At 59.1% G+C, this 27312-nt stretch overlaps 1 protein-coding gene across 1 annotated transcript in view; it reads right to left on the bottom strand.

Moving 5' to 3' along the window:
* Positions 1 to 10535: 10535 nt before the first annotated feature.
* LOC134055424 (adhesion G protein-coupled receptor L1-like) overlaps positions 10536 to 27312 on the bottom strand; it is a 31192-nt gene continuing 14415 nt past the window's right edge. Inside the window, exons 6-25 of the mRNA XM_062511761.1 lie at positions 25432 to 26263; positions 25208 to 25356; positions 24126 to 24554; positions 23436 to 23539; positions 22803 to 22988; positions 22023 to 22061; positions 21301 to 21484; positions 19240 to 19362; positions 18410 to 18615; positions 17764 to 17934; positions 16708 to 16917; positions 16095 to 16315; positions 15261 to 15327; positions 14847 to 14938; positions 14105 to 14273; positions 13467 to 13595; positions 12896 to 12993; positions 12219 to 12346; positions 11686 to 11703; positions 10536 to 11101 (exon numbers count right to left, since the gene is read on the bottom strand). Coding sequence (XP_062367745.1) covers positions 10536 to 11101; positions 11686 to 11703; positions 12219 to 12346; positions 12896 to 12993; positions 13467 to 13595; positions 14105 to 14273; positions 14847 to 14938; positions 15261 to 15327; positions 16095 to 16315; positions 16708 to 16917; positions 17764 to 17934; positions 18410 to 18615; positions 19240 to 19362; positions 21301 to 21484; positions 22023 to 22061; positions 22803 to 22988; positions 23436 to 23539; positions 24126 to 24554; positions 25208 to 25356; positions 25432 to 26263 — 4121 coding nt within the window. The remainder of the gene's footprint in view (positions 11102 to 11685; positions 11704 to 12218; positions 12347 to 12895; positions 12994 to 13466; positions 13596 to 14104; positions 14274 to 14846; positions 14939 to 15260; positions 15328 to 16094; positions 16316 to 16707; positions 16918 to 17763; positions 17935 to 18409; positions 18616 to 19239; positions 19363 to 21300; positions 21485 to 22022; positions 22062 to 22802; positions 22989 to 23435; positions 23540 to 24125; positions 24555 to 25207; positions 25357 to 25431; positions 26264 to 27312) is intronic.

Raw genomic sequence — 27312 nt, 5'->3', positions numbered from 1 at the left:
CCTTTCCCGGGTCCCTCCATTCCCGGGGTCCTTCCATTCCCGGGATCCCTCCATTCCCTGGTTCCCTCATTCCCGGGGTCTCCCGTTCCCAGCAGACCCCGAATTCCCCACCTGGACACCGCCCTCCATCCCCCTGTCCGTTCCCCCCCAGCTGCCAATCAAACCCTCGCTGCCAATCAAACCCTCGCTGTTTGGGGGAACCCGAAAACCGCGGGGACTGCCCGACCCCTCCCCGCCTGCCCAGCCGGGGGGAAGCTGGGCTCGAGCAAATGGGACACGATGGGGTGTCCACTGCTCCCAGTACCCCTTCCCAGTGCTCCCAGCACCTCACCTCAGTGCTCCCAGTTCAAACCAGTGCTCCCAGCTGGCTCTCAGTTCACTCCTGGTGGACTCAGTGTTGCTCCCTGCAGCGTCATCCCAGTGTCACCGCTTGCCTCCCTCAGTGCTCCCAGTGCCATCCCTGCATCTCTCTGTGAGTGACGTTCACTCCTAGTGCTCCCAGTTCAGTTCCAGTGCTCCCAGTTAGCCTCTGGCTCCCTCCACATCATTTCCATCTCTCTTGAGTCTTGGGCTCACCCCAAACTGACTGTGGCTTTTTCAGATTCATAGAGGGCAGAGCAAAGGGGAATTTCTGGGGAAGCTGCAGAACCCCTGCCAGCACCGGAATTCCCAATGTTTCACCCACTGTCCCAAGACAACACTTAAACCCAGCTTTTCCCACCTAAACCCAGTTTTTCCCACCACCACTTCCAGGAAATCACACATGCCAAGGAGTAAAGTTCCAGGCATGGCACCGAAGCAGAGACACAAAACTTCCTGCAGAGCCCGGCCCCAAACCCTGTGGCTGCTTTGGCCGTTCCCAACCTGGAGAACACCCCGAGATCACCCAGAGCACAGCGATGGGGGACAAGGACACCCCGAACCCCTCAGAGCCCGAGGATGGAGGTGGGGGTGAGGACACCAAGGCTCCAGCGCTGGGTCTGGGGGCGCTCCGAGGGCTCCTGGAGGGGGCAAGGAGGGGACAGAGTGGGGAGAGCCTCGGGGGGGCACCTGGGATGAGGGGCGGTTATTGGGAGGACACCAAAATGGGGAAGGGGGGGGGTGGGTCCCTTCTGCCCACGGGGGAGGAATTGGGGGTCCCGGTTGGGAGGGGTGGGGTCTCAGGGGCTCTCAGAGCTGGGGGAAGGGGATGAGGTCAGGGGGTCATGGTGGGGGGGTGGTGGTCCCGGGGATGGGGGGGGGGGGCAGTTTGGAGTCCGGGGGTCCCGGGGCTGGGGGGCTGTCGCGGGGTTGGGGGTCTCTGGGGGGTGGTCGCAGTGGGGAGTCCCGGGCTTGGAGGGCGAGGGGGCCCCGGATCTGGGAGAGGTCCCCAGGGGGTCTCGATTGGAGTGGGGTCCCGGTCTGGCGGTCCCGGGGTTGGAGCTGAGTTTGGGGTGCGGGGGTCCCGAGGGGAGGGGTCCCGGGGGTGTCCCCGCCGGGGGGTCCCGTACTGGGGGCGGGGCGGAGGGCGGGGCCTGACCCGGAGGCTCCGCCCGCTCTGCGGGGACACGGCTCGGCACGGCACTGGGGGGGGGGGGCGGGATGAACGGGGGTGTCACCCCCGTGTACCCCCTGTCCCGGTGTCCCGGTGCCACCCCCCGCTGTCCCCGGGCTCCCGGCGCCGCCGTGGCCCCGCTCCCACTGTCCCCCATTCCCGGTGCGTGTCCCCGGCCTGTCCCGCTCCCCAGTTCAGCTTGTCCCCGGCCCCGGTGTTTCCTGTTCCCGATATTCCCCTTTCCCAGTGTCCCCATCCCCTGTGTCCCTCCTTCCCGGTGTGCCCCAATTCCTCTGTGTGCCCATTCCCGTTATCCCGTTGTTATCCCGCTGTTCTCCTGATCTTATCCCAGTGTTCTCCTGCTGTTATCCCGTTGCTTTTATCCCACTGTTTTCCCGCTGTAATCCCACTTTTTTCCCGCTGTTATCCCACTGTTTTCCCCTGTTCCCCTGTTGTTATCCCGATGTTCTGCTGTTACCCCGCTGTCGTCCCACTTTTATCCTGCTTTCTTCCCACTGTTCTCCCGTTGCTGTTACCTCGTTGTTATCTCGTGGTTTCCTGTTATTATCTGGTTTACAATACAACATACATATTCTATTACCATCTGAGAAGGGTGATCATCCTTATCTCTGTGGGAAGTATCTTCTGTTAATGGGCCATTGAGTCCTACTGTATAACTGATAAGATTACATCATCCCATTGGGAGATGCTCCAGCCAGGAGGACGAGCCAAGCCTTTCCTACCTAGATAAAAACTGAGGTTTAGAACACCAAAGGCAGCCTTTTTCCACTGGATTTCAGAGAAGAACCAGGTTTTTATCCACATCATCGCTGGACCCTTTGGAGGAAAACTGCACCAGCACCCTGACTGACTGGGTATCAGGTTGTATTCTGACTCTGTCAGTAGTTTTATTTTTATTATTGCATGTATTTTGTTTTTTTCTCTTTTTTCCTCTTCCCTATTAAAAATTGTATTACTGACTTGAAGTCTCACTAGTTTTGCTGTTCAAACCAGTACATTATCCTACTCTTATCCCTCCATTCTCCCACTGTTCTCTTGCAGTCATGCCAGTGTTTATCCTGCTGTTATCCTTTGTTATCCCTCTGTTATCCCCATTATCCCGTTTTTATCCCACTGTTTTCATGCTGTTCTCCCACAGTTATCCCACTGTTACCCCTTTGTTATCCTGCTGTTCTCCGGCTCTTATCCCAGTCTTCTCCCACTGTTATCCCATTATTATCCCACTGTTATCTTGTTGTTATCCCGTCACTGTTCTCCCACCCTTATTCTGTTGTTATCTCGCTGTTATCCTGATATTATTCTACTGTTATCCCGCTGTTACCTGGTACCTCTTATGTTATCCTGTTGTTATCCCATTATTATCCCGTTTTTATTCCACTTTTTTTCTGGTGTTATACCATTGCTATCCCTCTGTTATCCCGTTTTTTTCCCACTGTTCTCCCGTTGTTATCGCGCTGTCCTCCCGCTGTTATCCCCCTGACATCCCATTGTTTTCCTATTGCTGTTCTCCCACTGTTACCCTGTTACTATTATCCCGTTGCTTTTTCCCATCGCTGTTATCCCGGTGTTTATCCTGCTCTTTTTGCACTGTTATCTCACTGTTATCCCTGTTATCCCGTTGCTGTTATCCCGCTGTTATAACGCTGTTATCCCATTGTTTTCCCATTGTTATGCGGTTTTTATCTCTCTGTTATCCCGCTGATATCCCATTGCTATTATACTGCTATTATCTGGTTGTTATCCCTCTGTAATCCTGCTGTTATCCCACTGTTCTCCCATTTTTATCCCGCTGTTATCCCATTGCTGTTATCCCATTGCTGTTATCCCACTGTTATCCTGTTGTTATCCCCCGCTGTTATCCCATTGTTAACCTGTCCTAGGTTACAATCCAGGATGTGCCCAAAATCTATCACCACCTTCATGAACTGCTAATGGGCCCATCAATGCCTTGCCATGGCTCAAAGATAACTCCCTCCAGGACCTATCTCTGTTCATGGGCAATCAAGGACCTGCTGCAGGACTCAGAATGATCTCATCCCATTGTGATATGCTCCACCCAGAGGGAGGAGCCAAGGATTCTCACCTGGATACAATGTGGGATTTGGGCCCTTACCCACTAGATCTTTCTCAGAGGACAAAGGCTACCAGACTTTCTCTACAAGATCACTGCTTCAACTAGATGCTTCATCTGGACTGCTACCACCAGCCCAGGATTTTCCACAGCTCTAGCTTGGTGCTCTTGGAGTTCCGTGCCGGAATCGGACTGCCCCAGGTTTTGTAAAACAAAGCCCTTCAAGGTCCCTAGTTCTGTTCATTTTAATGCTGTAGTTATTATTGTTGTTTGTTTGTCTTGCTATACATATTAGTAAAGAACTGTTATTCCTATCCCCATACCTTTGCCTGAAAGTCCCTTTAATTTTCTAAATTATAATAATTTGGAGGGAGGGGATTTGAATTCTCCATTCCAAAGGGAGGCTCTGCCCTCCCTAGCAGATACTCGTCTTTCAAACCAAGACATAACCCTTTGCTGTTATCCCATTGTTCTCCCGCTCATATCCCGTTGTTATCCTGCTGTTGTCCCGTTGTTATCCTGCTGTTATCCCGTTGTTATCCCACTGTGATCCCGCTGTTATCCCGTTCCTGTTATCCCCCCATTATCACATTATTGTCCCACTCTTATCCTATTGTTCTGCCACTGTTCCCCCACTGTTATCCCATTTTTATCCGTTATCCCGTTTTATCCTGCTGTTATGCCGTTATTGTCCCACTGTTAACCCATTGTTACACCATTGTTATCCCTCTGTTATGCTGCTTTTATCCCACTGTCATCCCGCTGTTATCCTGTTCTTATCCCGCTGTTAGTACATTCTTGTTCCACTCTTATCCCATTGCTGTTATCTTGCTGCTATCCCACTGTAATCCCACTGTTATTCCCGTGTTATCCTGGTGTTTATCCCACTGTAATCCCACAGTTATCGTACTGTTATCCTGTTACTGCTATCCCGTTGCTACTATCTCGTTGCTGTTATCCCGCTGTTATCCCAGTTTTACCCTGTTGCTGTTATCCCGCTGTCCTCCAGCTGTTCTCCCACTGTTCTCCTGCTATTATCCTGCTGTTACCTCGCTCTTCTCCTGCTGTTATCCCACGGTTATCCCATTGCTGTTATCCCATAGTTGTCTCGCTGTTAGCCCATTCTTATCCCACTGTGATCCTACTGTTCTACCATTGTTATCCCACTGTTATCCCGATGTTATCCCATTGTTTTTATCCCGCTGTTATCCAACTGTGATCCCTTTTTTATTCCGGTGTTATTCCGTTAGTGTTATCACCCTGTGATCCCGCTGTTATCCCATTGTTATCCCGTTGTCATCCCACTGTTATTCCATTGTTATCCCACTGTTATCCCGCTGTTACATCCATTATCCTGTTGCAGTTCTCCACCTGCTATTATCCCATTGTTATCCCATTGTTATCCCACTGTTATCCTGTTGCTGCTACCCTGATTTTATCCCACTCTTATCCTGCTGGTTACCATTGTTATCCCACTGTTATCCTGTCGATATCCCGCTGTTATCCCATTGTTATCCCTTTGCTGTTATTCTCTTGTTACCCCGTTGTTATTCCTTTGCTGTTATCCTGCTCTTATCCCGTTGTTATCCTGTTCTTATGCCATTATCCCACTGTTATCCCGCTTTTATTCTGTTGATGTTATCCTTTTGTTATCCCACTGTTATCCCGCTGTTATTTTGTTGCTGTTATCCTGCTGTTATCGCTTCACCCCCGTCTTTTTATCCCGTTGTTATCTCACTGTTATCCCATTGTTATTCCGCTGTTATCCTCTTGTTATCCTGCTGTTCTCCCCGCTCCTCTTTCGCTGTTATCCCCCTGTTATCCGGTTGTTTCCCTGCTGTTATCCCTCTGTAATCCCGTTGTTATCTGATTGTTATCCCATTGCTGTTATCCTGCCCTGATCCTGTTGTTATCCCGCCCTTATCCCGCTGTTATCCTGATATTATCCCGATGTTATCCTGCTGCTGTCCGGTTCCTCTTAGGCCAATGTTATCCTGTTGTTATCTCGTTGCTATCCCGTTTATAGCCCCCTTTTATCCTGGGGTTATACCGCTGCTACCCCGCTGTTATCTTGCTGGTCTCCTGTTTTTATGGCTCTGTTATCCCGCTGTTCTCCCACTGTTATCCTGTTGCTGTTATCTTACTCTTATCCCGTTATTATCCCACTATTATCTGGTTGTGATCACGCTGGAATCCAGATGTTATCCCGCTCTTCTCCCATTTTTATCCCGGTGTTATCCCGTTGTTATCCATCTGTTCTCCAACTTTTATTCTGCTGTTATCCTGTTGCTATTATCCCATTGTTATCCCCGTTATCCCACTGTTATCCTGCTGTTATCACATTATTATCCCACTCATATCCTATTTTCTTCCGCTCTTCTCCTGTTGTTATCCCACTGTTATCCCGTTATTGTCCCACTGTCAACCCCTTGTTTTCCTGTTGTTATCCCGCTGTTATCTTGTTAATGTTATCCTGCTGCTGTTATCCTGCTGTTATCCTTTATCCCCTTCCTTTTATCCCGTTGTTATCCCTTCGTTATCCTGGTGTTATCTCACTGTTATCCTTCTTTTTTCCTGTTGTTACAATGCTCTTATCCCGCTCCTATCCTGGTGTTACCCCCTTGTTATCCCACTGTTATCCCATTTTTATCCCGCTTTAATCCAGCTGTTATCCTGCTGTTATCCCTCTTATCCCGTTTGCGTTATTCTGCTTTTATCCCCGTTATCTCGTTGCTGTTATCCCGTTGTCATCCTACTGTTATTTTGCTGTTATCCAGCTGTTATCCCACTGTTATCCTGATGTTATCCCGTTGCTGTACTCCCTCTGTTATCTCCCTGTTATCCTGCTGTTTTCCCGTTGTTATCCCACTGTAATCCCACTGCTATCCTGTTATTATAGCACTGTTATCCCACTCTTATCCTGCTGTTATCCTGCTGTTGTCCCATGGCGCTTATCCCGTTGCTGTTATCCCATTGTTATCCCACTGTTAACCTCTTGCTATCCCTCTGTGATCTCACTGTTATCCCACTGTTATCCCCTTTATCCCTTTGCAGTTCTCCCATTGCTATCATCCCATTCTTATCCGACTGTTATCCCGTTGCTGTTATTCCATTGTTATCCTGGTGTTATTCTCTTTTTATCCCGCTGCTATCCTGTTGCTGTTATCCTGATTTTATCCCACTCTTATCCTGCTGGTTACCATTGTTATCCCACTGTTATCCTGTCGATATCCCGCTGTTATCCCATTGTTATCCCTTTGCTGTTATTCTCTTGTTACCCCGTTGTTATTACTTTGCTGTTATCCTGCTCTTATCCCGTTGTTATCCCGTTCTTATGCCATATTTCTCCCACTGTTATCCCGTTGTTTTCCCGCTGTTATTCCATTGATACCCTGCTGTTATCCCATTGTTATATTGTTATCCAGATGTTTCTCTGTTGTTATCCTATTGTTATCTTGATGTTATCCCATGGTTATTCTGCTGTTTTCCCTTTGTTTTCCCGGTGTTCTCCTGCTGTTATCCCACTTTTTTTTCGCTGTAATCCCACTCTTCTTCAGATCTTATCCCGCTGTTATCACCATTATCCGCTTATTATCCCTTTGTTATCCCGCTGTTATCCTCCTGCTATCCCGTCGTTATCCCGCTGTTATCCTCCTCTTATCCCGTTGTTATGTCGATGTTGCCCACTGTTATCCCACTGCTCTTATGCTGCTTTTATCCCATTGTTATCCCGTTCTTAACCCGCTGTTATCCTGTTGCTGTTCTCCATTTGTTACTTCACTATTATCCAGTTGTTTCCCCATAGTTATCTTCCTGTAATTCTGTTGTTATCCTATTGTTACCTCTCTGTTATCCCGTTGCTGTTATCCCATTTCTGTTATCCCTTCTCTGTTATCCCGTTGCCGTTATCCCGTACCGTGGGCAGTCCCCCCGGTGTCCCGGTTCCGCCCCGCTGGCGGCAGAGCCGCAGGCGGCAGTGCAGGAACTGCAGCGGCTCCGGGAACCGTGCCGGGAGCACGAACGAGCCCCGGAGCCGCCGCCGCACTCCCCCGGGCCCCCCACCCGCCCCGCAGCCCCCCCGCAGCACCACGAGCGGCCGCGGCACCGGGGGGGGGGGGGGGGGGGGGCCTGGGGGGGGCCCCGGCGGGGAACCGGGGACGAACGCGGGGACACAAAACAGCGGTGGAGAGAGACACCCAGGCCGGGGGGGGGCACGGGACAGCGACACCTGGGGGTGTCACGGGTCACTGGACAGAGGGGTCACGGGGGGACACAGGGGGTGAACAGCATTGGGAGCCTCCACGTGCCTCCCCTCACCTGCCTGAACTCTCACATCCCCCACCCCTGGTGTCCTCCCCGTGTCCCCCCCATGTCCCCCTATCCCCCGTCTCCCCTCACCTGCAGGGAAATGCACCCCTCCCGTGTCCCCTGTGTCCCTCCCAGTGTCCCTGTGCTTCCACTCCGGTGTCTCTGTACCCCCCCAACAGTATCCCTGTGCCCTCCCAGACCCCCAAATCCCCCCAAACACAGGCGGTGACTTCAAGAACTGGTGTCACCTTTATTGGTTCCTGTCCGTGACTGTCCCCACGGTGGCCCTGACCAACCCCGTGGTGGCCCTGACTGTCCCCATGGTGGCCCTCACTGTCCCCATGGTGACCGTGGCCACCCCCTCTGTGGCCCTGCTGGCCCTGGCTCTCTACTGATCCCTTTGGTGGCCTTGGTCACCTCTGCGGTGGCCACAGTGTCCTCAGCAGTGGCCCCTTGGTGGCCCTGGCTGTCCCTATGGTGGTGTTGGCCATCCCCGACTCTCCCTGTGGTGGCCTTTGGTGCCCTTGGTGGCCATGGCCACCTCCTGGCTCTTCCTGTGCTGGCCCAAGTGGCCCTGCAGTGGCCTCGTGGTGGTCCTCGATGGCTCTGGCCATCCCCATGGTGGCCCCGGTGACCCTGTGGTGACCGTCCGGTGGCCCTCGGTGACCCCTGATGGCCCTGGCCATGCCCTTGGTGGCCACAGTGACTCTGTGGTGGCCCTGGGTGGCCCCTGGATGGTCCCGTTGGTGGCCCTGCGTGACCCCACAGTGGCCCCAGTGGCCCTTGGTGGCCCCACGTCCCCTCCGGCTCCGGTTTCGTTGGTTTGACGCACTCGACCCAAAGTTGGTTTGGCAGAATTTGGGGGTAAGGGGGGATGGGAAGGGAGGGACCCCCTAAACCCGGGTTGGGGGTGGGAGACCCCAAGATCGGGGGGTGGGGGGGAAGGGGAGGGGGTTTTCCCCTCCACATCCCCAAGTTTGGGGTCCCCGAGGAAGTTTTGGGGTCCCCCCATGCTAAGGGAGGGGGAGGAGGGGAACCCCAAAGCCTGGGGAGGGGCTGGACCCCCACGTGTGTCCCCAACACCCTGAGGGGGGCTGGGGGGGTCCCTGAAACCCGGAGGGTGGGGGTTCCTGATACCCTGGGGGTCCCCAAAACACAGGGAGCCCCCAGTGTGAGGGAACTCCAATTACTGGGTAGGGGTCTCCAAATTTTGGGGGGTTCCCAATACACTGGGGGGGTCCCTGCATCCCAGGAGGTGGTGCCCAAGCTCTGGGGGGGTCCCCAAAGTATGGGGGACCCTCAATCCTGGGGGTCCCAAAGTTCACTGTGGATCCCCAGAACTTGGGGGGGGATCCCCAAAATGTGGGCGTGGTCTCAACATCCCAGGGAGAATCCCCAAGCCCTGGGGGGTGTCCCCAGATTGTGGGATCCCATCAATTTTGGGGGGGTCCCAAATTCAAGGGGTTTCCCAGAACTTGGTGGGGGGCCCCCCACATCTTTTAAAGGTCCCCTTTGTCCCCCCCGGATTTTGGGGGTCCCCCCATCCCTATGTACACGTGGCGAGGCCCCCCCCGGCTGGGGGGGTTGTGCTTCCGGGGGGGCCCCGCTGGGGTTGAGGGGATCCCCGGAGAGGGGGGGCGGTTTTGGGGGGTCCCCCGTGCAGGGGGTGGGGGGGGGGGGCTGGTCCATTTACATCTATATTACAAGGAAAATGTGTCTCTTTTGGGGGGGGTCCCCATTTCTCCCCGCTGTGGGGGGACCCCTCAGTTTGGGGGGGTGTCAGATCTCCTCACCCCCGGCTCGTTGCTGCCGAGGCCGTGGGGGCCCCCCCGAGGATGGCTTTTGGGGGGGGGCCCCAGAACAGGGCTGTGGAACCCCCCCAAAACCCCGGGGTGGGGGCACGAGGTGGGGCCCGTGCAAGGTCCTGGCGCAAGGTCCTGGCGCAAAGGGGGGGGCGCGGCCGCGCGAGATCCCCGAGCGCCGTCCCCGCGAGGCGCCGGATCCTCAGGCAAGGCCCGGTGCTCGGTCAGGGCCCGGTCCTGGCGCGAGGCCTGGTCCTCGTGTGAGGCCGTGACCGCGATGACGCCGCTGGCTCCTCGTGCCAGGCCTGGTGCTCGTTCAGGGCCCGCTCCTCATTCAAGGCCCGGCCCTCGCGCGATGCCGCGGCCTCGCACGACCGCGGCTCCTCGTGCCAGGCCGGGCTGTCCCCTCCGGTCGCCGCTCAGGGCCGGCTCCTCGTGCGAGGCTGGAGGTCCTCGAGCGGCACCGGACCCTCGTGCGAGGCTGCTCCCCCCTCCCCCCATCATGAGGACAAACCCTCGTGCCGGGGAGCCGTGGCTTGAGGCCGGAGCCCGGCGCGAGGCCTCGTCCTCGTGCCGGGGGGGGTCATTGCTCTGGGCCAGACCCCTGTGTGCCCCCGCAGCCTCCAGCGAGGGGGTGGTCCTCGTGCAAGCCCTGCCCCCCATGTCCCCCCCTGGCCACATCGTCGTGCGAGGCCAGACCCCATCGCAAAGGGGGGGACCCACCATGACCTCGGGCCCCCCACGTGCCCCCGGCCCCTGGCGCAATGGGGGGCTCGGCGTGCCCCCCTGCCCGGCGGTCTCACAGGCTGGTCACCAGCTGCATCTGCCCATCGGGCTCGACCCCTCCCACGCCCCCCTCGGGGCCCCCGAAGGTCTCGGGGCTGTGCCGGCGGTTGGGGGGGGGCGCACGGGGGGGTCCCCCCAGGTAGGGGGGTGCTGGGGGGGGCCCCTCGGGGCTGCTGTCGGGGTAGTCCCGAGGCGGGGGGGGATGCCGGGGGTCGCGGGGGGGGTCGGGGGGAGGTCCCAGCCCACCCGGCCCCCCCCGAGCCAGCTCCTGGTAGAGCAGCCCCAGCTCGGGGGCTCCGGGGGGGGGCTCGGCGGGTGGCGGGGGGGGCGGCGGGGGTGGTGGCGGTGGTGGGGGAGGGCCCCCCCCGTGCGAGGAGCCCCCTCCCCGCAGGTTGTTGTGCACCAGCTCTGAGATAATCATCTTCTCCAGCGCCGCCGGGTCTGGGGGGGCCGCCCCCGGGCAAGCCCCCCGGCCTGGGGCGACCCCCCCGGGCCCCCCCTCGGGGCCCCCCCGCAGGCTGTAGCTGTTGTTGAAATTGCCGTTGAGGGGTAGCGGCTCCGGGGGCTCCCGGGGTGGTTCTGTGGGAATGGGGGGGGGGGGGGGGGGGTGTGGGTCAGTGGGGGAGGTTGGGGGGCATCTGGGGAGAAGATCCGGGGAGTTTTAGGGGGTTATTGGGAGGGGGAGTCACAGTGGGTGCATCTGTGGGGATCATTGACGGGGTCAGTGGGGGGTCATTGGTGAGCTTGGGTGGTCATTAGTGGCTCTGGGCATTCATACGGGGGATTAGGGGGGTCATTGCAGGGGTCATTGGGGGAATTGGGGAGTCAGTAGGGGGGTCATTGGGGTGGATTGGGGTTGTCATTCTGTAGGGCTGGGGAGATATAGGGGGATATGGGGGTTATGAAAGGTTTGGAGGGATCAGTGGGAGGATCTGGGGGATTGGGTCAGGGTTTGGGGCATCACTTGAGGGACCTGGGGGTCAAATGGGGGTTGGGGGGATCACTGAGTGGGCCTGGAGGGCCATAGGGGTTTGAGGGGGAGGGGGATTATTTAGGTGGGGGGCAAACGGGGGGGTCTGTGGGGGTGTCCAGGGGTGGGGCTGGGAGGGCACAAGGAGAGGGCACGGGGGTAACATGGGGGGGTCGGGAGAGGGGGCACTTACTGGTGTCGCGGAAGCTCCCTGGGGACAGAGACAGCACTTAGGGGGTATCCTGATCCAGCCAGGACCCCCAGTTTCCCCCCTGAGCTGCCCCCATTCCTCAGCACCCCCATGTGGAACATCTGGGGGACACTGGGAGGAATTTGGCCCCCGGGGGAGGGAGGGAGGGTTGTGTGGGGTCAAGACCTCCCTGTCCCTCTCCATGGGGGGTGTGGGGCTGTGGGGAAGTTGGGGGGGGGGGCAAATGGTTGGGGGCAGCTGGGGGGAGCAGGAAAATCCCCCCCATTCCCACCCTGGGGGAGGGGAGGTGGGCAGGGGCTGTGTGGGGATTTTGGGGGGGGATCCAGGGGGGTGTGGGGAGATTTTGGGGGGGGCAGTTGGGGCTGAAACTGGGGTGTTCAGGGTGGGAGAACCCAGGACCCCCCCAAACCCACCCACGGAGGGAGGAACACTCAGAGGATTAGTGGGAGGATCCTGGGGGTTTTGAGGGGTCCCGAGGATTTTTGGGGGGGGCGTAGTTCCCCCCCCAGACCCACCTGGGGCAGTGAAGGCAGGGGGGGAGGCAGGGGTGAAGCCCCCCCCCTCAGCCAGGAGGGTGTTGTAGGGACTCGACCCCCCCCGCGGCGGCAGCACCGGGTTGGGCAGGAGGTGAGACCCTGCAGAGAGGGGGGAGGGTCACACATGGGGGGCTGGGGGTTCCTGGGGGTCCCAGGGGGTCTGAAGGTATCCCAGAGGTGTCCCAGAGGGGTTCTGGGGGATGGGGAGTCTCAGGGGGTCTGGAAAGGGGTCCTGGGGGTCTTTGGGGACCCACCCTGGAGGTCTTTGTGTCTTTGGGGTCTCTGGGGTGGGGTCTCACCTCTGTTCAGGGTGAAGGGTGGTCCCTGGGGGTCTCTGGGTGGTTCTTGGGGTCTCACCTCTGTTCAGGGTGGAGGATGGTCCCTGGAGGTTTTTGGGGAGGGTCTCCGGGGGTCTCTGGGTGTCTGTGAAGTGGGGACTCACCTCTGTTCAGGGTGGAGGATGGTCTCTGGGGGTTTTTGGGGGTCCCTGGGGGTCTCTGGGTGTCTGTGAAGTGGGGACTCACCTCTGTTCAGGGTGGAGGATGGTCTCTGGGGGTTTGTGGGGGGTCCCTGGGGGTCTCTGGGGGTCTGTGAAGTGGGGTCTCACCTCTGTTCAGGGTAGGGGGGCTTTGAGGTGTTTTTTGGGGAGTGTCTCACCTCGGTTCAAGGTTGGGGTACTGTTCAGGTCCCCCCCCATAAAACTTGACTCCGTCTGTTTCCGGACCGTGTCATTCCACATCCTCCGGATCCGGCTCTGGGGGCACAGTGGTGGGGCTGAGACCCCCGGAACCCCTGTCCCCAAAAACCACACTGGAACCCGCCCTGGGCTCCCCCCAGACACCCCAGGATACCTTCGAGGTGTCCCCACATCCAGCACCCGCAGCCTGCTGGGGTCTGAGGAAGTTTTTGGGTCCATGGGGTTTTGGGTTTTTTGGGGTGAGGGGTCTTTGGAGGAGGGGAGGGGATGGTGGTCCCCACCTGGGTTCTTCTGCAGTACTGGGTGTGATTTTGGGGGGGTTATGTGGGGGGCTATGGGGTGGTGGGGGGGTTTGTGTGGGACTGACAGGAGTGACTGACAGGCGGCCTCTGTGATTGACAGGTGGCCTCTGTGATTGACAGGCACGTGGGTGCTGCTTTAGTATCAGGGGTGGGGTTTAGGGAAGCTTTTTGGGGGAGGTTTTTGGGGGTTTTTTGGGGTGTTCTTGGGGTGTTTTTGGGGGTCCCCACCTGGGTGCCACTGTAGTACCGCGGGTGGGCGCGGGCGGCCGAGGGTTTGAGGGCGCCCAGGGAGGTCCCGGGGGGGCCCCTGAGGCAACACCCTGAGTGCCGCAGGCACTTGCTGAGCTCCCGGTGCACCTGGGGAACACCAGTAACACACCAGTAACACACCAGTAACACACCAGTGATCCCCAAGAACTGCCAGTAAGCTCCCAGTGCCCTCAGTGCCATAAACACTTCCTGAGCTCCTGGTGCAACTGGGGGGCCCACCAGTAACAACCCACTAGCCACACCCATTACTGTCCCAGTGCCTCCAACCGCCTCCCCAGTTGCTCCCAGTACCCTCCCAGTCCCCTTGTTCATGATCTCTGGCGTCTTCCAGTGCTTCCCAGTGTCATCCCAGTCCATTCATTCCTGATCTCTGGCATCTCCCAGTGCCTCCCAGTGCCCTCCCAGTCCCTTAACTCCTCATCTCTGGGGTCTCCCACTGCCTCCCAGTCCCCTCCCAATCCCTTCATTCCTGATCTCTGTGGTCTCCCAGTGTTTCCCAGTGTCCTCCCAGTGCCTCCCAGTCCCTTAATTCCTGATTTCTGGGGTCTCCCAGTGCCCTCCCTGTCCCTCCCAGTGCCCCTCATTTCCCCCCACACCTTCTTCTGGAGGGCACAGTGGAAGAGGAAGATGAAGGTGCCCTGCAGGGCGTTGCAGGCCGTGAACAGTGACGCTGTCAGCACCGACTCGCGGGTGACAAACAGGAGCCCGAAGGCCCAGGTGAGCCCCAGCAGCAGCAGCAGCGCGATGGCCCCCAGTGCCCACGACCTGCAGGGCACCCGCTGTCAGCTGGAGGCACTGGGATGGACCGGGAGGGACTGGGGAGCACTGGGAGGGGAGTAGGGAGCAGTGGGACTCCCAGAGAGCTTGAATGAGTAAACTGGGAGGGACTGGGATGGTACAGGAGGCCATTGGAAGGCACTGGGAGGGACTGGGAGTGACTGTGAGGGTAGTGGGGGGGCTCTGAGAGGCACTAGGGGGGACACTGGGAGGGTACTGGAGGGAACTGGGGGGCAGTGGGAGTGACTGGGAGGGCACTGGAGAGCATTGGAAGGCACTCGGAGGATACTGTGGGGCACTGGGGGGCATTGGAGGGCACTGGGAAGGTCTGGGAGGGACTGGGATCCCCAGCACCCACGACCAGGGAGTTCCAGGGGAGTTGGGGTCCCATTCTGGGGATCCCTCTCTGCCCCATTTGGGGTCCTGTACGGGAGGCCCTGAACACGGGGGCCTCATTTGGGGTCCCCCCCATTTGTAGGTGCCTATCAGGGGTCCCATGTGGGGTCCATCCCTCCCAGTTCAGGGGTCCTGTTTGGGATCCCCCCATTTGGGGGGCCCCACCTGATGCTGTCCAGGCGGCTGGAGTCAGGTTTGAGGGCGGCTGAGCTGCGCAGCATCTTGTGCAGAGTGACCAGCAGGAACACCAGTGTCACCTGTGGGACCCCAGAGCCATGGGGAGACCTGGCCTGAGCCATGGGGAGACCCCAGACCCACTGCAGGACCCCAGACCCACTGTGGGACCCCAGACCCATTGTGGGAACCCAGACACACTTTGAGAACCCACAGCTGCCCCATGGCACAATTCCCACACCCCTGGGGTACCTCCAGCCCCCAGATGAGGAAGATCCATCCCCAGATTCCCAAACCCTCCGAGCCCCCCATCCCCCCGTGTGAGGATGAGGAAGGTCCATCCCTGGTCTCCCAGTGCCCCAAAGCCCCCCCAGTGTCCCCCGAGCCCCCCAAGTCCCCCCATACGAGGATGACGAAGGCCACAGGGCCGATGAAGCTCCAAATGAAATAATTGTCCACCCGCAGCCAGCACCTGCCAGGGACACGTTAATCATGGAGGAATTGCCCCGCCCAAACAGGTGAGACCACGCCCCCATCGATCAGACCCCGCCCCTCCCCCCAGCCCCCATGCACACCTGGTGAGTCCCACTGCTGCACCTGTGGCCCCTCCCTGCTTCAAGCCCTGCCCCCTGGCTCAGGACACGCCCCCAGCCCCTCGAGCCACACCTGTCACTCCCAATAGGGAAGCTCCAGACCAAGCCACTCCCTCCAAATCAGGCCACGCCCACTGATTCAAGCCCCGCCCCAGTCCTTCCATTCACACCTGGTCATGCCCAAGCCCTTCCATGCTGGGGGAAGACCCAGCCCCAGCTCCATCCTGGTCACACCCTAACCACACACTGACCACACCTTGACCACTCCTTGACCACACCCTAACCACACCCTGACTCCACCTTGACCACAACCCAGTCGCACTCCAGTTCCATTCTGGCCACACCCCGACCACATCCCATGTCCACCCTAACCACACCCTGACCACACCCCAGCTCCACCCCAACCACACACCCCCAGCTCCACCCTGGCCACACCTTGACCACACCCTGACCTCACCTTGCTCACATTCTGACCATACCCTGACCACACTCCAGGTCCACCCTGACCACACCCTGACCACACCCCAGGCACACTCTGACCACACCCTGACCACACCGTGAGCACACCTCAGCCCCGCCCCAGCCATGTCCCACCTCCGCCCAGCCCTGCCCCAGCCCTGCCCCAGCCCCGGCAGTGCCCGCTCACGCCTGGTCGGTGCCGTAGCTGCGGTGGTCGACGGCGGCGGCAACGGCGACAACGACGGCGGGGAAGCAGTACCCCCCTGCGTAGTAGTACTTGCGGCGGCTGGGGTCACTGTCAAACACCTCGAGCAGCAGCAGGTACAGGTGAACCCCCTCCAGGCACAGCCACGAGAACGACGCCAGGAAAAAGTAGTGCAGCAGCCCCGCAAAGATGGGACAGGCCACCTGCAGGTGGGGACAGTGAGGGGACAGGGATGGGGACAGGGGGACAGGGAGTGCCCAAAGATGGGACAGGGAACAAGGATGGGGACAGGGACAGGGATGGGGACAGGGGGACAGGGACAGGGAGGGGGACAGGGACAGGGGACAGGGACAGGGAATACCCAGTATGGGACAGGCCACCTGCAGGGATGGGGACATTGTGGGGACAGGGACAGTGGCGACCCCCCAGATATAGGACAAGTTACCTGCAGTGACAGTGGGTGCATTGTGGAGGCAGGGGCAGGGACAGGGACAAGAACAGCAAGAGGGGTGCTATGGGTGCTTCTTTGGGGGTCCCAGGTGTCCCAGGTGTGCCATGGGATGTCCCCCCAGAGTCCCAGGTGTGCCAGCCTCACCTGGTACTGCGTCTTGTCAATGCCCACGAGGAAGAGCAGCTCGGCGAGGAAGAGGCTGATGCACAGGTTCTTGTGGATGGTGGTGCGCTCCGAGGGCAGCCCCCGCAGGCAGCAGAAGGCCGAGATGGACAGGCCCAGGCACAGCAGGGCCACCAGGATCCCTGCCCAGGTGATCACTGACAGCAGCACCTCGTTCAGCCGCCCCGGGAACTGGAAACAGCACAAAAATGGGAATTCTGGGCATGACTGGGGATTAGGGGTCATCTGGATCCAGGCAGGGGCAGGGGCCACCAGGAGGGGACAAGGGCCACCAAGATCCCCGCCCAGGTGTGCTCAGGTGTGTCATTCACACTCTGTGTCTGAGCCATCAGCAGGGTGAAGTTGGTCAGGTGTCACCAGGTGTGTGGGTGTATGCCCAGGTGTGCCCCACATATCCCAAGAGTGTTCCCAGGTGTGTCCCTGGCTAGTCCCAGGTGTACCCAGGTGGACCAAGGTGCGTCCCTGTTGTGTCTCTGGCCTGTCCCAGGTGTACCCAGGTATGTCAGTGTGTCCAGGTGTGCCCAGGTGTGCCCCACATGTCCCAGGTGTATCCAGCCATGCCTAGGTGTGCCCAGTCATACACAGATGTATCCCAGGTGCCCCCAGGTTTATCCCAGGTGCCCCCAGGTGTTCCCAGCCATGCCCAGGTGTGTATCCCAGGTGCCCCTAGGTGTGCTTAGCCATGCCCAGGTGTGTATTCCAGGTGTACCCAGGTGTATCCCAGGTGTGCCCAGCTGTACAGACGTGTACCCCAGGTGCCCCCAGGTGTGCATCCCAGGTGGCCCCAGGTTTATCCCAGGTGTGCCCAGCCATGCCCAGGTGTGCCTAGCTGTACCCAGGTTTATCCCAGGTGCCCCCAGGTGTATCCTAGGTGTGCCCAGCCATGCCCAGGTTTATCCCAGGTGCCCCCACATGTATCCCAGGTGTATCCCAGGTGTCCCCAGCCATACCCAGGTGTTTCCCAGGTGCCCCCAGGTGTTTCCCAGGTGCCCCCAGTCGTGCCCAGGTGCCACTCACGCTCTGAGTGCGGGCCATCAGCAGGGCGAAGTTGGTCAGGTGGCTGCAGGCGCACGAGCTGTGGGTGCCATTGGAGCGCAGCAAGCGGCAGCCCTGGCTCGACCAGTGCCCGGCCATGGAGCGCTCCGAGTAATTCCAGAAGGAGCAGTTGGCCCCAAAGTGGTTCTTGGTCTGGGACGGGAGGAAATGGGGGAAAAAATGGGGGCAAAATGGGGAGCAGTGGAGGGTCAGGGGGAAAAGAGGGGAAATTGGGGTCCCAGGGGGTCCCAAAGAGAGGGAGAGGCCCCCAATCCCAGTAATTCCAGAAGCTGCTCTCGAAGTTGTTCTTGGCCTGGGGGTCTGGGCTGGAAATGACAGGTCCTGGGAGGTTTGGGGGGGAGCTCTCGGTGTGGGTTTTGGAGGTCTGGGTGGGATTTTGGGGCACCCGAGGGGCTCCCAGGCCCTGGGTGTGGTTATGGGGGTCTGGGTGAGTTTTTGAGGGCACCGGGGGTCCCACCTGGGGCAGGCTGAAGACCTCGAAGGTGGATCCTGGGAAAGTTTGGGATGCCCCAGGGCCAGGGATCTGGGGTCTCTAGGCGCAGGTTTGGGGGTTCTGGGGGGCAGGAGGGGGGTTTAGGGGGTCTGGGTGTGTTTTTGGGGGTCACACCTCAAGGTGGGGCAGGGTGAAGACCACGGGGTCCCGCAGGAAGACCCTGCTGGACTCTTTGTTGATGGAGGCGGCGATGACCTGGGAGTTGACCACGAGTTGGGGGGCGCGGGACCCCCCATCCCCCCCCAGCCGCACGGTCGCATTCTCCGTGGGCAGGAACAGCCCCAGGTTGTTGTACAGGATGAAGACGACCTTCACCACCCCTGGGGAGACAATGGGTGAGAAACACCCCCAAAAACACCCCAAAAACACCCCCAAACCAGCCAGATCCCCATTCACAACCACTGGAGGGGGGAACAGCAGGTGAGAGATACCCAAAAAACACCCCAAAAACACCCCAAAATCACCCCAAACAAGTCAGACCCCCCCCCCTTCACCACCCCTGGGGGAGCAGGAGCTAAGAGACCCTCCCTCACCATTCCTGCTGCTCTGAGGGTCCCTCCTGTACCCTAAAACCCCCCAAATTCCCCCAAATTCTCCCAAATGTTCCCCCCTCACAGCTCCTGCTGCTCTCCAGGTGTCCCCTGTACCCCCAAACCCCCCAGGGACCCCCAAACTCTCCCTGGGACCCCCAAATTCCTCAAACATTCCCCCCCTCACCATTCCTGCTGCTCTGAGGGTCCCTCCTGTACCCCAAAACCCCCAAATCCCCCCAAACATTCCCCTCTCACCATTCCTGCTGTTCTGAGGGTCCCTCCTGTACCTAAAATTTCCCCCAAATTCCCCCAAATCCCCCCAAACGTTCCCCTCTCACCATTCCTGCTGTTCTGAGTGTCCCTCCTGTACCCCAAATTCCCCCAAATCCCCCCAGACGTTGCCCCCCTCACCGTTCCTGCTGTTCTGTTTGAGGGTGCTGGCCGAGAGCTGGATGGAGCCGTCACCCCCCAGCTCCTGGGGGAACACGAGCTCCTGCAGTGGCCCCTCCGTGTTGAGCACCGACACCTCCAGCACTGCCAGGAACAGGGCAAAAAACGTGGGAAATGTGGGAAAAACGCGTGGGAAAACACCCGGAAAACAGGGGAAGGCATGGGGGAAAACTGCATAGAAAAAAATGGGAAAAAACATAGAAAACTTGGAAAAAACATGGGAAATATGGGGAAAAAAACATAGAAAACATGAAAAAAACATGGAAAATATGGGGGAAAAACAGAAAACATGGAAAATACGGGGGAAAAACATAGAAAACATAAAGGAAACATGGAAAATATGGGGGAAAAAAACATAGAAAACATGGAAAATATGGGGGGAAAAACATAGAAAACATGGAAAATATGGGAAAAAACATAAACATGAAAAAAACGTGGAAAATATGGGGGAAAAACATGAAAAACATGGAAAATATGGGAAAAAACATAGAAAACATGAAAAAAACCATGGAAAATATGGGGTAAAAACATAGAAAACATGGAGAAACCATGGGAAATATGGGGGGAAAAAAAACATAGAAAACATGGAAAATATGGGAAAAAACATAAACATGAAAAAAACGTGGAAAATATGGGGGAAAAAAAACATAGAAAACATGAAAAAAACATGGAAAATATGGGGAAAAAAACATAGAAAACATGGAAAAACCATGGGAAATAGGGGGGAAAAAAACATAGAAAACATGAAAAAAAAAACCCAATATAAAAATCATGGAAAAAAACCCATGGAAAACTTGAAAAAAAAAATAAAACCTAGAAAAAATCCATTAAAAATATGGGAAAAAATAATGGAAAACATTAAAAAAATAACATAGAAAACATGGGGGAAAACCCGTGGAAAAAGTGGAAAATATATGGAAAATATGGAAAAAACATGGCAAATACAGTAAAACATGGAAAATACAGGAAAAAAACATGAAAAACATGGAAAATCATGGAAAGCATGGAAAATATGAGGAAAATGGAAATATGGAAGGATGTGGAAAACATGGAAGAACATGAATAAAATATGGGAAAAAACATGGAAAATATGGGGGAAAGTGGAAAACATGGGAAAAGATATAGAAAACACGGAAAAAAACCATGAAAAATATGAAAAGTGGGACAGCACGGAAAAACACGGAATTACACAGGAAAAACATGGGAATAGAACAGGAAAACATGGGAATAAAACAGGAAAACCTGGAAAAACCCGGGAATAAGACAGGAAAACATGGAAAAACACGGGAATAACACAGGAAAACATGGGGATAAGACAGGAAACCATGGAAAAACAAAGGAATAAGACAGGAAACCATGGGGATAAAAAAGGAAAAACATGGAGAAACATGGGAATAACACAGGAAATCATGGCAAACCACAGGAAACCATGGAAAAACCCGGGAATAACACAGGAAAACATGGGGATAAAAAAGGAAAAACATGGAGAAACATGGGAAAACACAGGAAACCACAGAAAAACAAAGGAATAAAGAGAGGAAACCACAGAAAAACAAAGGAATAACACCCAAAAAACATGGGAATAAAACAGGAACAACATGGAAAAACATGGGAATAACACAGGAAACCATGGCAAAACACGGGAATAACAGAGGAAACCATGGAGAAACACTGGAATAACACAGGAAACCATGGAGAAACATGGGAATAACACACAAAAAACATGGGAATAAAACAGGAAACCATGGCAAAACACAGGAATAACACAGGAAACCATGGAGAAACACGGGAATAACACAGGAAACCACAGCAAAACATGGGAATAACAGCGGCAACCAGATGCGCGTCCCCCGCAGGAGACCCCCGATGCTCAGGGAATTCGGGTGGGGGTCTCCAGGCAGGACTCGGGGGGCGGGAGCTGATCTGGGCAGGGGTCAGGAGCTGGGAGAGGCCCCTGGACTCGCCGGGGAGGGGTTGGGGGTGACCGCCCAGCGATGCGGGCGGGGGTCCCCGGGGGCTGACCCAGGTTCTGTCGGGCGGCCAGGAAGCGCGCGGGCTCCTTGACGTTGTCGGCGAGCAGGAAGGCGCCTTCCTCGAGCACGTCCAGCAGCATGGTGGCCGTGTGCGCCTGCTCCGAGCCGTTCATGTCCCGCCACGACTCCAGAGCCTCCGGCCGCAGCAGATTGTCCACGGCCTCCACCACGGCCTGGGGAGTGCGGAGGGGTGGGACACAGCCGGGGGACACACCCACAGGGACACACCCACGGGGACACACCCACGGGGACACACTCAAGAGGACACAGCCGGGGGACACACCCACGGGGACACAGCCGGGGAACACACCCACGGGGACACACCCACAGGGACACACCCACGGGGACACACCCACGGGACACACCCACAGGGACACAGGCGGGGGACACACCCACAGGGACACACCCACGGGGACACAGCCGGGGGACACAGCCAGGGGACACACCCAAAGGGACACACCCAAGGACAGCCCCACCCAGACCACACGCACAGGAAATGTCCATCCAGGACCACCACCAACTCCCCAGGCTCCACCTGTGATGACCACGCCCATCTCCCAAAGCCCCACCCACCTAAAATCATCTCCCCTGAGCCACACCCATGCAGACCCCACCCCTCCCAATAAACCCCTGTCCAGCCCACCCTGACCACACCCACACAAGCCCCTCCCATTGTTCGTGGCCACGCCCCTGAAGGCCACACCCCCTCACCTTTATGTAATCCTTGCAGGTTCGCTCCCGCTTGTGCATCTGGGGGGACAATAAAATTGGGGAGGTGACACCCAAGGTGAAGGGGTGGGACCCCAAAAACTGCACCGGGGCACCCCAAAATCCAGAAGAGGAATCCCCCAATGCTTGGGGCAGGAGTCCCAAATGCAGAACAAGAGAGGGGCCTGTCAGAGCGACCCCAAAATTCTGGGCAAGGGCACCCCAAAAATCGGAGTGGGGGGGGGGAGGGTTGATCTCTAGAAAAGGAGTCCCTCAAGATATGGGGCAGGACAAGCCCAAAATTCAGGATAACACCCCAAAAATCAGGCCCTCAAAAATAGGGGCAGGTTCTGGAGTAGGGACATCCCAACCCCAAAGGCACGGGCACCCCGAAATTGGGGCACAGGCATGAGCTCCCCCTTGGTCCTCCCAGCCCTCAATGGGGTGACCCCCAGAATTGGGGTTTGGGGTGCCCTGGTTCTTGCTGTGACTCAGAGCCCCCCACCTCAGTCCCACCTGACCCCCCCTCGGTACTCCCACCTTCCAAGGGTGATGAACCCCCAAATCTGCGTTTTGGGGTCCCCATTTGGACCGAACCCCCAAATCCAGGTTTTGGGGTCCCCCATTCGGGCTGAACACACAAATCCGGATTATTGGGTTCCCCTTTGGACCAAAGCCCCAAATCTGGGTTTTGAGGTCCCCCTTTTCAGCTGAACCCCCAAATCCAGGTTTTTGGGGGCCCCATTTGGGCCGAACCCCCAAATACGAGTTTTGGGGTGTCACCTTGTTGTAGTTTTTCCCGGCCGATTCCCTCTCGAGCGGCCGCAGCGCCTGGAGCTGCGCGTCCAGGATGTCCAGGAGCTGCTCCAGGAGCCGCACGGCCGAGCTCACGTCCCCAGCGAACACCGGGCCCCGCGTGTGCCGCGCCAGCTCCCCCGCGATGCTCGCCGCGTTCTCCCCGCTCTTGATCTGGGGGGGCACCCTCAGGTGAGGGAGGGGCTCCCCGATATCCTCCAGGGGGTTTGGGGGACCCCCTGAGTGGGGATCAGCACCTCCAGTTGGTCCCTCTAGAGGGAGAGACACCCCAGGATCCTCCAGGGAGGGGTTTGGGGGTCCCAGGGGACCTGTGGGGGAGGGGGGAATTGCCACTGGGACAGGGAGGGTCCCCAGTTGGGGGGGGTGAAATCCCCATTTTTGAGGTATCCCCGTTTTCCTTTGAGGGGGTCACTATTTTGGGGGTTTCCTCATTTTCTTTTTTGGGGGAGGGGTACCTGGTCTGGGAATATCTGTTATGGGGGCTCCCTGCTTGTGGGGAGGGTATCCCCATTTCTGGGGGTCCCTGTTTTGGGGTATTTTTGTTTACAGGTATCCCCTTCGGAGGGCGCCCTGGTTTTTGGGGTCCCCCTCCCCCGGTACCTTCTGGGCCACCTGGTTGACCCAGGGGCTGGTGCAGTTGCTCAGGTCGGGCCCGCGGGGGTTCCACACCCCCAAACCCAGCAGGCACTGGAAGGAGGCGATGCCTGAGGGGGCAAAAAGGGGGGGGATGGGTTTAGGGGAACCCCCACATCTCCCCACCCCATAAAATACCCAGCCCAAAATCCCCCATTGCCCCGCAGTTCCCCCATAGCCCCCATAGCAGGATCTGACTGGTCACCAGAATCCCCCGAAGACCCAACCCAGTCCTGCCCCCATACCTGTGGGGACCCTTCATCCCAAAACCCCCCAGTACCCCCCAGTTCACCTAGTTCACCTCGGGTCTCTGTGGGGAGGGTCTCTCCACCTTTGCCCCATGACCCCCAGTTCACCTCATACCCCCCCAGTTCCCCCAGTCCCCCCAGTCTCCCCAGTTCCCCCGTCCCCCCAGGCCCCCCAGGCCCCTCAGTTCCCCCATCCCCCCAGTTCCCCTAGTCTCCTCAATTCCTCCAGTCTCCCCAGTCCCACCAGTTCCCCCGTCCCCCCAGTCCCCCAGGCCCCCCAGTCCCCCCAGTCCTGCCAGTTCCCCCGTCCCCCTAGTCCCCCCAGTTCCCCCAGGCCCCCCAGTCCCCCCAGTCCCGCCAGTTCCCCCGTCCCCCCAGTCCCCCAGTTCCCCCAGTTCCCCCAGTTCACCTCGGGTCCCTTTGGGGCAGGGTCTCTCCACCAGCGCCCCCTGCTGGGCCGCGGGCCATTGCACCCTGCGCACCTCCCGAGCCTCACACAGGCGACCCCCGCCCCCCCCGGGACCCCCTCCGGGCCCCCCTGACCCCGAGACCCCCCCGGACCCCCCGCCCGAGCCCCCCCCGGGCCCCCCCGGCGGGCGGCGGGAGGCGGCGGGAGGGGGGGGCGGGGCCCCGGGGCCGCTGTTGGGGGGTCCCGGGGACCCCCCCGGGGTGGCGGCGCTGTGAGCGGGGCCCGGGGGGGGTCCCGGGGGTGGTCCGGGGGGTCTCGGGGTGAGGGGACCCCGGCGGGCCGTGGGGGTGGGGTACGGGGGGGCGGCGGAGCTGGGGGGGGCCGTGGGGTGTGGGGGGGCTGCGCTGGGCGGTTCCGTCGTCACCGGACCTGGAGGGGGAGGGGGAGGGGGAGGGACAAAAAAGAGGAGGGGGGGAGGGGAGGGGTTCAGGGTCTGAGGAACCCCCCTGAAGTCCCCACGGGGTCCCCCCCAACCGATGTGGGGGGAAGGGGTTGATGCCCCACTCCCCCCCCCAAAGTGACCCCGGATTCCCACAAGGGATTGGGAGCACACCAGGACCCCCCAAAAATCCTCCTGGAGGTACCCCCGAGAACTTGGGGGTCCCCCCAAAGTGACCCCAGACCCCCCAGGGTGTCCCCCACGGTGTCCCCCCAAAGTGAACTGGGACCTCCGCGCTGGGGGGCTCCCCCCACACACGTCAGGGGGATCCCCAAAACCCCAAACCCAGTCCCTCAGGGCTCCCCCGTGCTGCCTGAGGCTGCACACCAAAAGTCACCTGGACACCCTGGGCTGCCCCCAGGTGTGTGGGGGTGACACCCCAAAAAGTAAACCGGAACCCCAGGGCCCCCCAGAATAAGCTAGAGCTCGCCCCTAAACACCTGGGGTCCTTCTGGGCTCTGGGGCTGCATCCCCAAATAAAACCGGGACCCCCAGGGCTCCCCCTTAAAGTCTGGGGCTCCTTCTGGGCTCTAGCACAGCACCCCCCCAAAAAACGGGAGTGCCCAGGGCTGCCCCCAATTACCTGGGGCTCCCCTAAGTACCTGGGGCTGCACCCCTAAAATAAACCGGGACGCCCAGAGCTTCCCATAAAAATCTGGGGCTCCTCTACGTACCTGGGGCTGCACCCCAAAAATATACTGGGACCCCTGGGGTCCCCCCAGGTATTTGGGGCTGCAACCCAAAAATTAACCGGGACCCCCAGGGCTCCCCCCGGCACGCTGCTCTCCCTCCAAGGACTCTCCCCACATCCGCACCCCGACATCCCCCGCACCCCGCTGACCGTCACCGTCCAGGGGCGCGAAGTCGAGTCCGTAGCGCAGCAAGAAATGATTGTTCCACACGTAGAGCTGATTGTCGCGGGGGTTGTAACCCACCGAGGCCACGAACTGGTACGGGTTGGGGAAGGGCAGCGCCAGCGCCGAGCCGCGCCCGCGCCGCGTGTCGAAGGCGTAGACCAGAGCGTTGCCCAGGTGCTCCGTGTCGTCATCCAGGTAAACGCTGCGCACCACGTACAGGACCCCGCACGCCATGAAGGCGTCCGAGGCCGCTCGCTTGGCGTAGCCCGTCTCCCAGGTGCCCTCAAGCCGCAGCGTGTAGGGGTTCAGCTGGCTCACCACCAGCCGCCCGCCGTTGCCCTCGGTGGCGTAAATAACCCAGAGCCCCTCCTCGTCCACCGCCAGGTCGATGTCGGTTTTGCCGCCCCAGCGATAAGGCGACGTGTCGTGGTAGTTGGCGGCTCCCACCACGGTCTCGCCGCTCTTGATGCGCGTCCTCAGGTCGTACTTGACGATGCTGCGGGTGCGCTCCTTGTTGTAGAACACGGCGCCGTCGTACACCACGAAGCCGGTGCCGTCGGCGCGGTGCGGGAGGCGGTGCGTGGCCGCGGGCCGGGCTCCCACCAGGTCGGCCCAGGACGCGTACTCGGTGAGCGTGTCGGTGCGGTACGGAACCCAGGGCAGCACGTAGAGCCGGTCCCCGGACTGCAGCGGGTCCCGGCACCAACCGCCCGCCTGGTGCGGGGATTCGTGCGTGGAGAGAGCCGGCCCCACGCGCTGAGGAACCCCCGGGCAGACGAAAACTGCGGGGAGGGGACGGGAATGAGGGGAGAAGGGGGGACGGACAGGAGGACACGGGGAGGGTGAGGGGACGGACAGGGGGACACGGAGGGGACAAGAGAGGGGGGCACGGGAGGGTCGGAGGACGGATAGGGAGTGGATGGGGGGATGGACAGAGGGACACGGGGAGGGTGGGGGCGGACAGGGGGACACGTGGGGGGACGGACAAGGGGACACGGGGAAGGTGAGGGGTGGGCGGGGGGACGGGGGCACAGACACGGGGACAGGGAAAGGGACACGGGGATGGATGAGGGGCAGGGATTCGGGACAGACACGGGTACGGAGTGACAGACAGACAGACATGGGGACACGGATGGATGGCGGTCATGGGGACAGACATGGGGACACAGGGGTGGATGGGGGGACACGGGGGACAGCAGGACAGATAGATGGAAGAAGAGGGGGCAGACATGGGGACACAGACAGGGACAGCAGGATGGACACAGGGGACAGACAGACAGACACAGGGACAGGCGTGGGGACCGACACGGGGACAGACAGTGGGGACACGGGGGGGACACGGGGGAGACACGGGAGGGACAGCGAGAACAGGAGAGAAAAGAGAAGCGATCCATCAGTGACTGGGGGGGTGCCACCGGGGGGTTGGGGGGGACCCCAACCCCGGGGGGGGAAGTTTGGGGACCCGGGGGGAGGGAGTGGGACACGGAGGGGGGAGGGGGAGGGGGTCCCTTATCCGGGGGAGGGGACAGAGGAGAGGGGACAGAATGGGGGAGGGGAGGGGGTGGGAGGGGGACACCCCGACTGTCCCCCGGCAATGGCGAAAAGGGGGGGCCGTGCCCCCCTACCCCAGCGAACCCGGGACCCCCTTTTATTTCGGGGGGACGGGGGGTGCAGCACCCTGAGGGGGGAGCCCTAAATCATGGGGGGGGCTCAAATTGGGGGGGGGGGCCTAAATGGGGGAGGGGCTCTTCCCCCTCCCCTCCCCCCCCCCCCGGGCCCACAGCCAGGGACGATCGAGCGCGACGGAGACACGGGGGGGGGGGGGGGGGGG

Source organism: Cinclus cinclus, chromosome 32 (genome assembly GCF_963662255.1).
Source record: "Cinclus cinclus chromosome 32, bCinCin1.1, whole genome shotgun sequence".
Taxonomy (NCBI): Eukaryota; Metazoa; Chordata; class Aves; order Passeriformes; family Cinclidae; genus Cinclus; species Cinclus cinclus.
The sequence above is the reverse complement of the archived record's forward strand: the minus strand, read 5'-3'. Positions and strand labels throughout refer to the sequence as shown.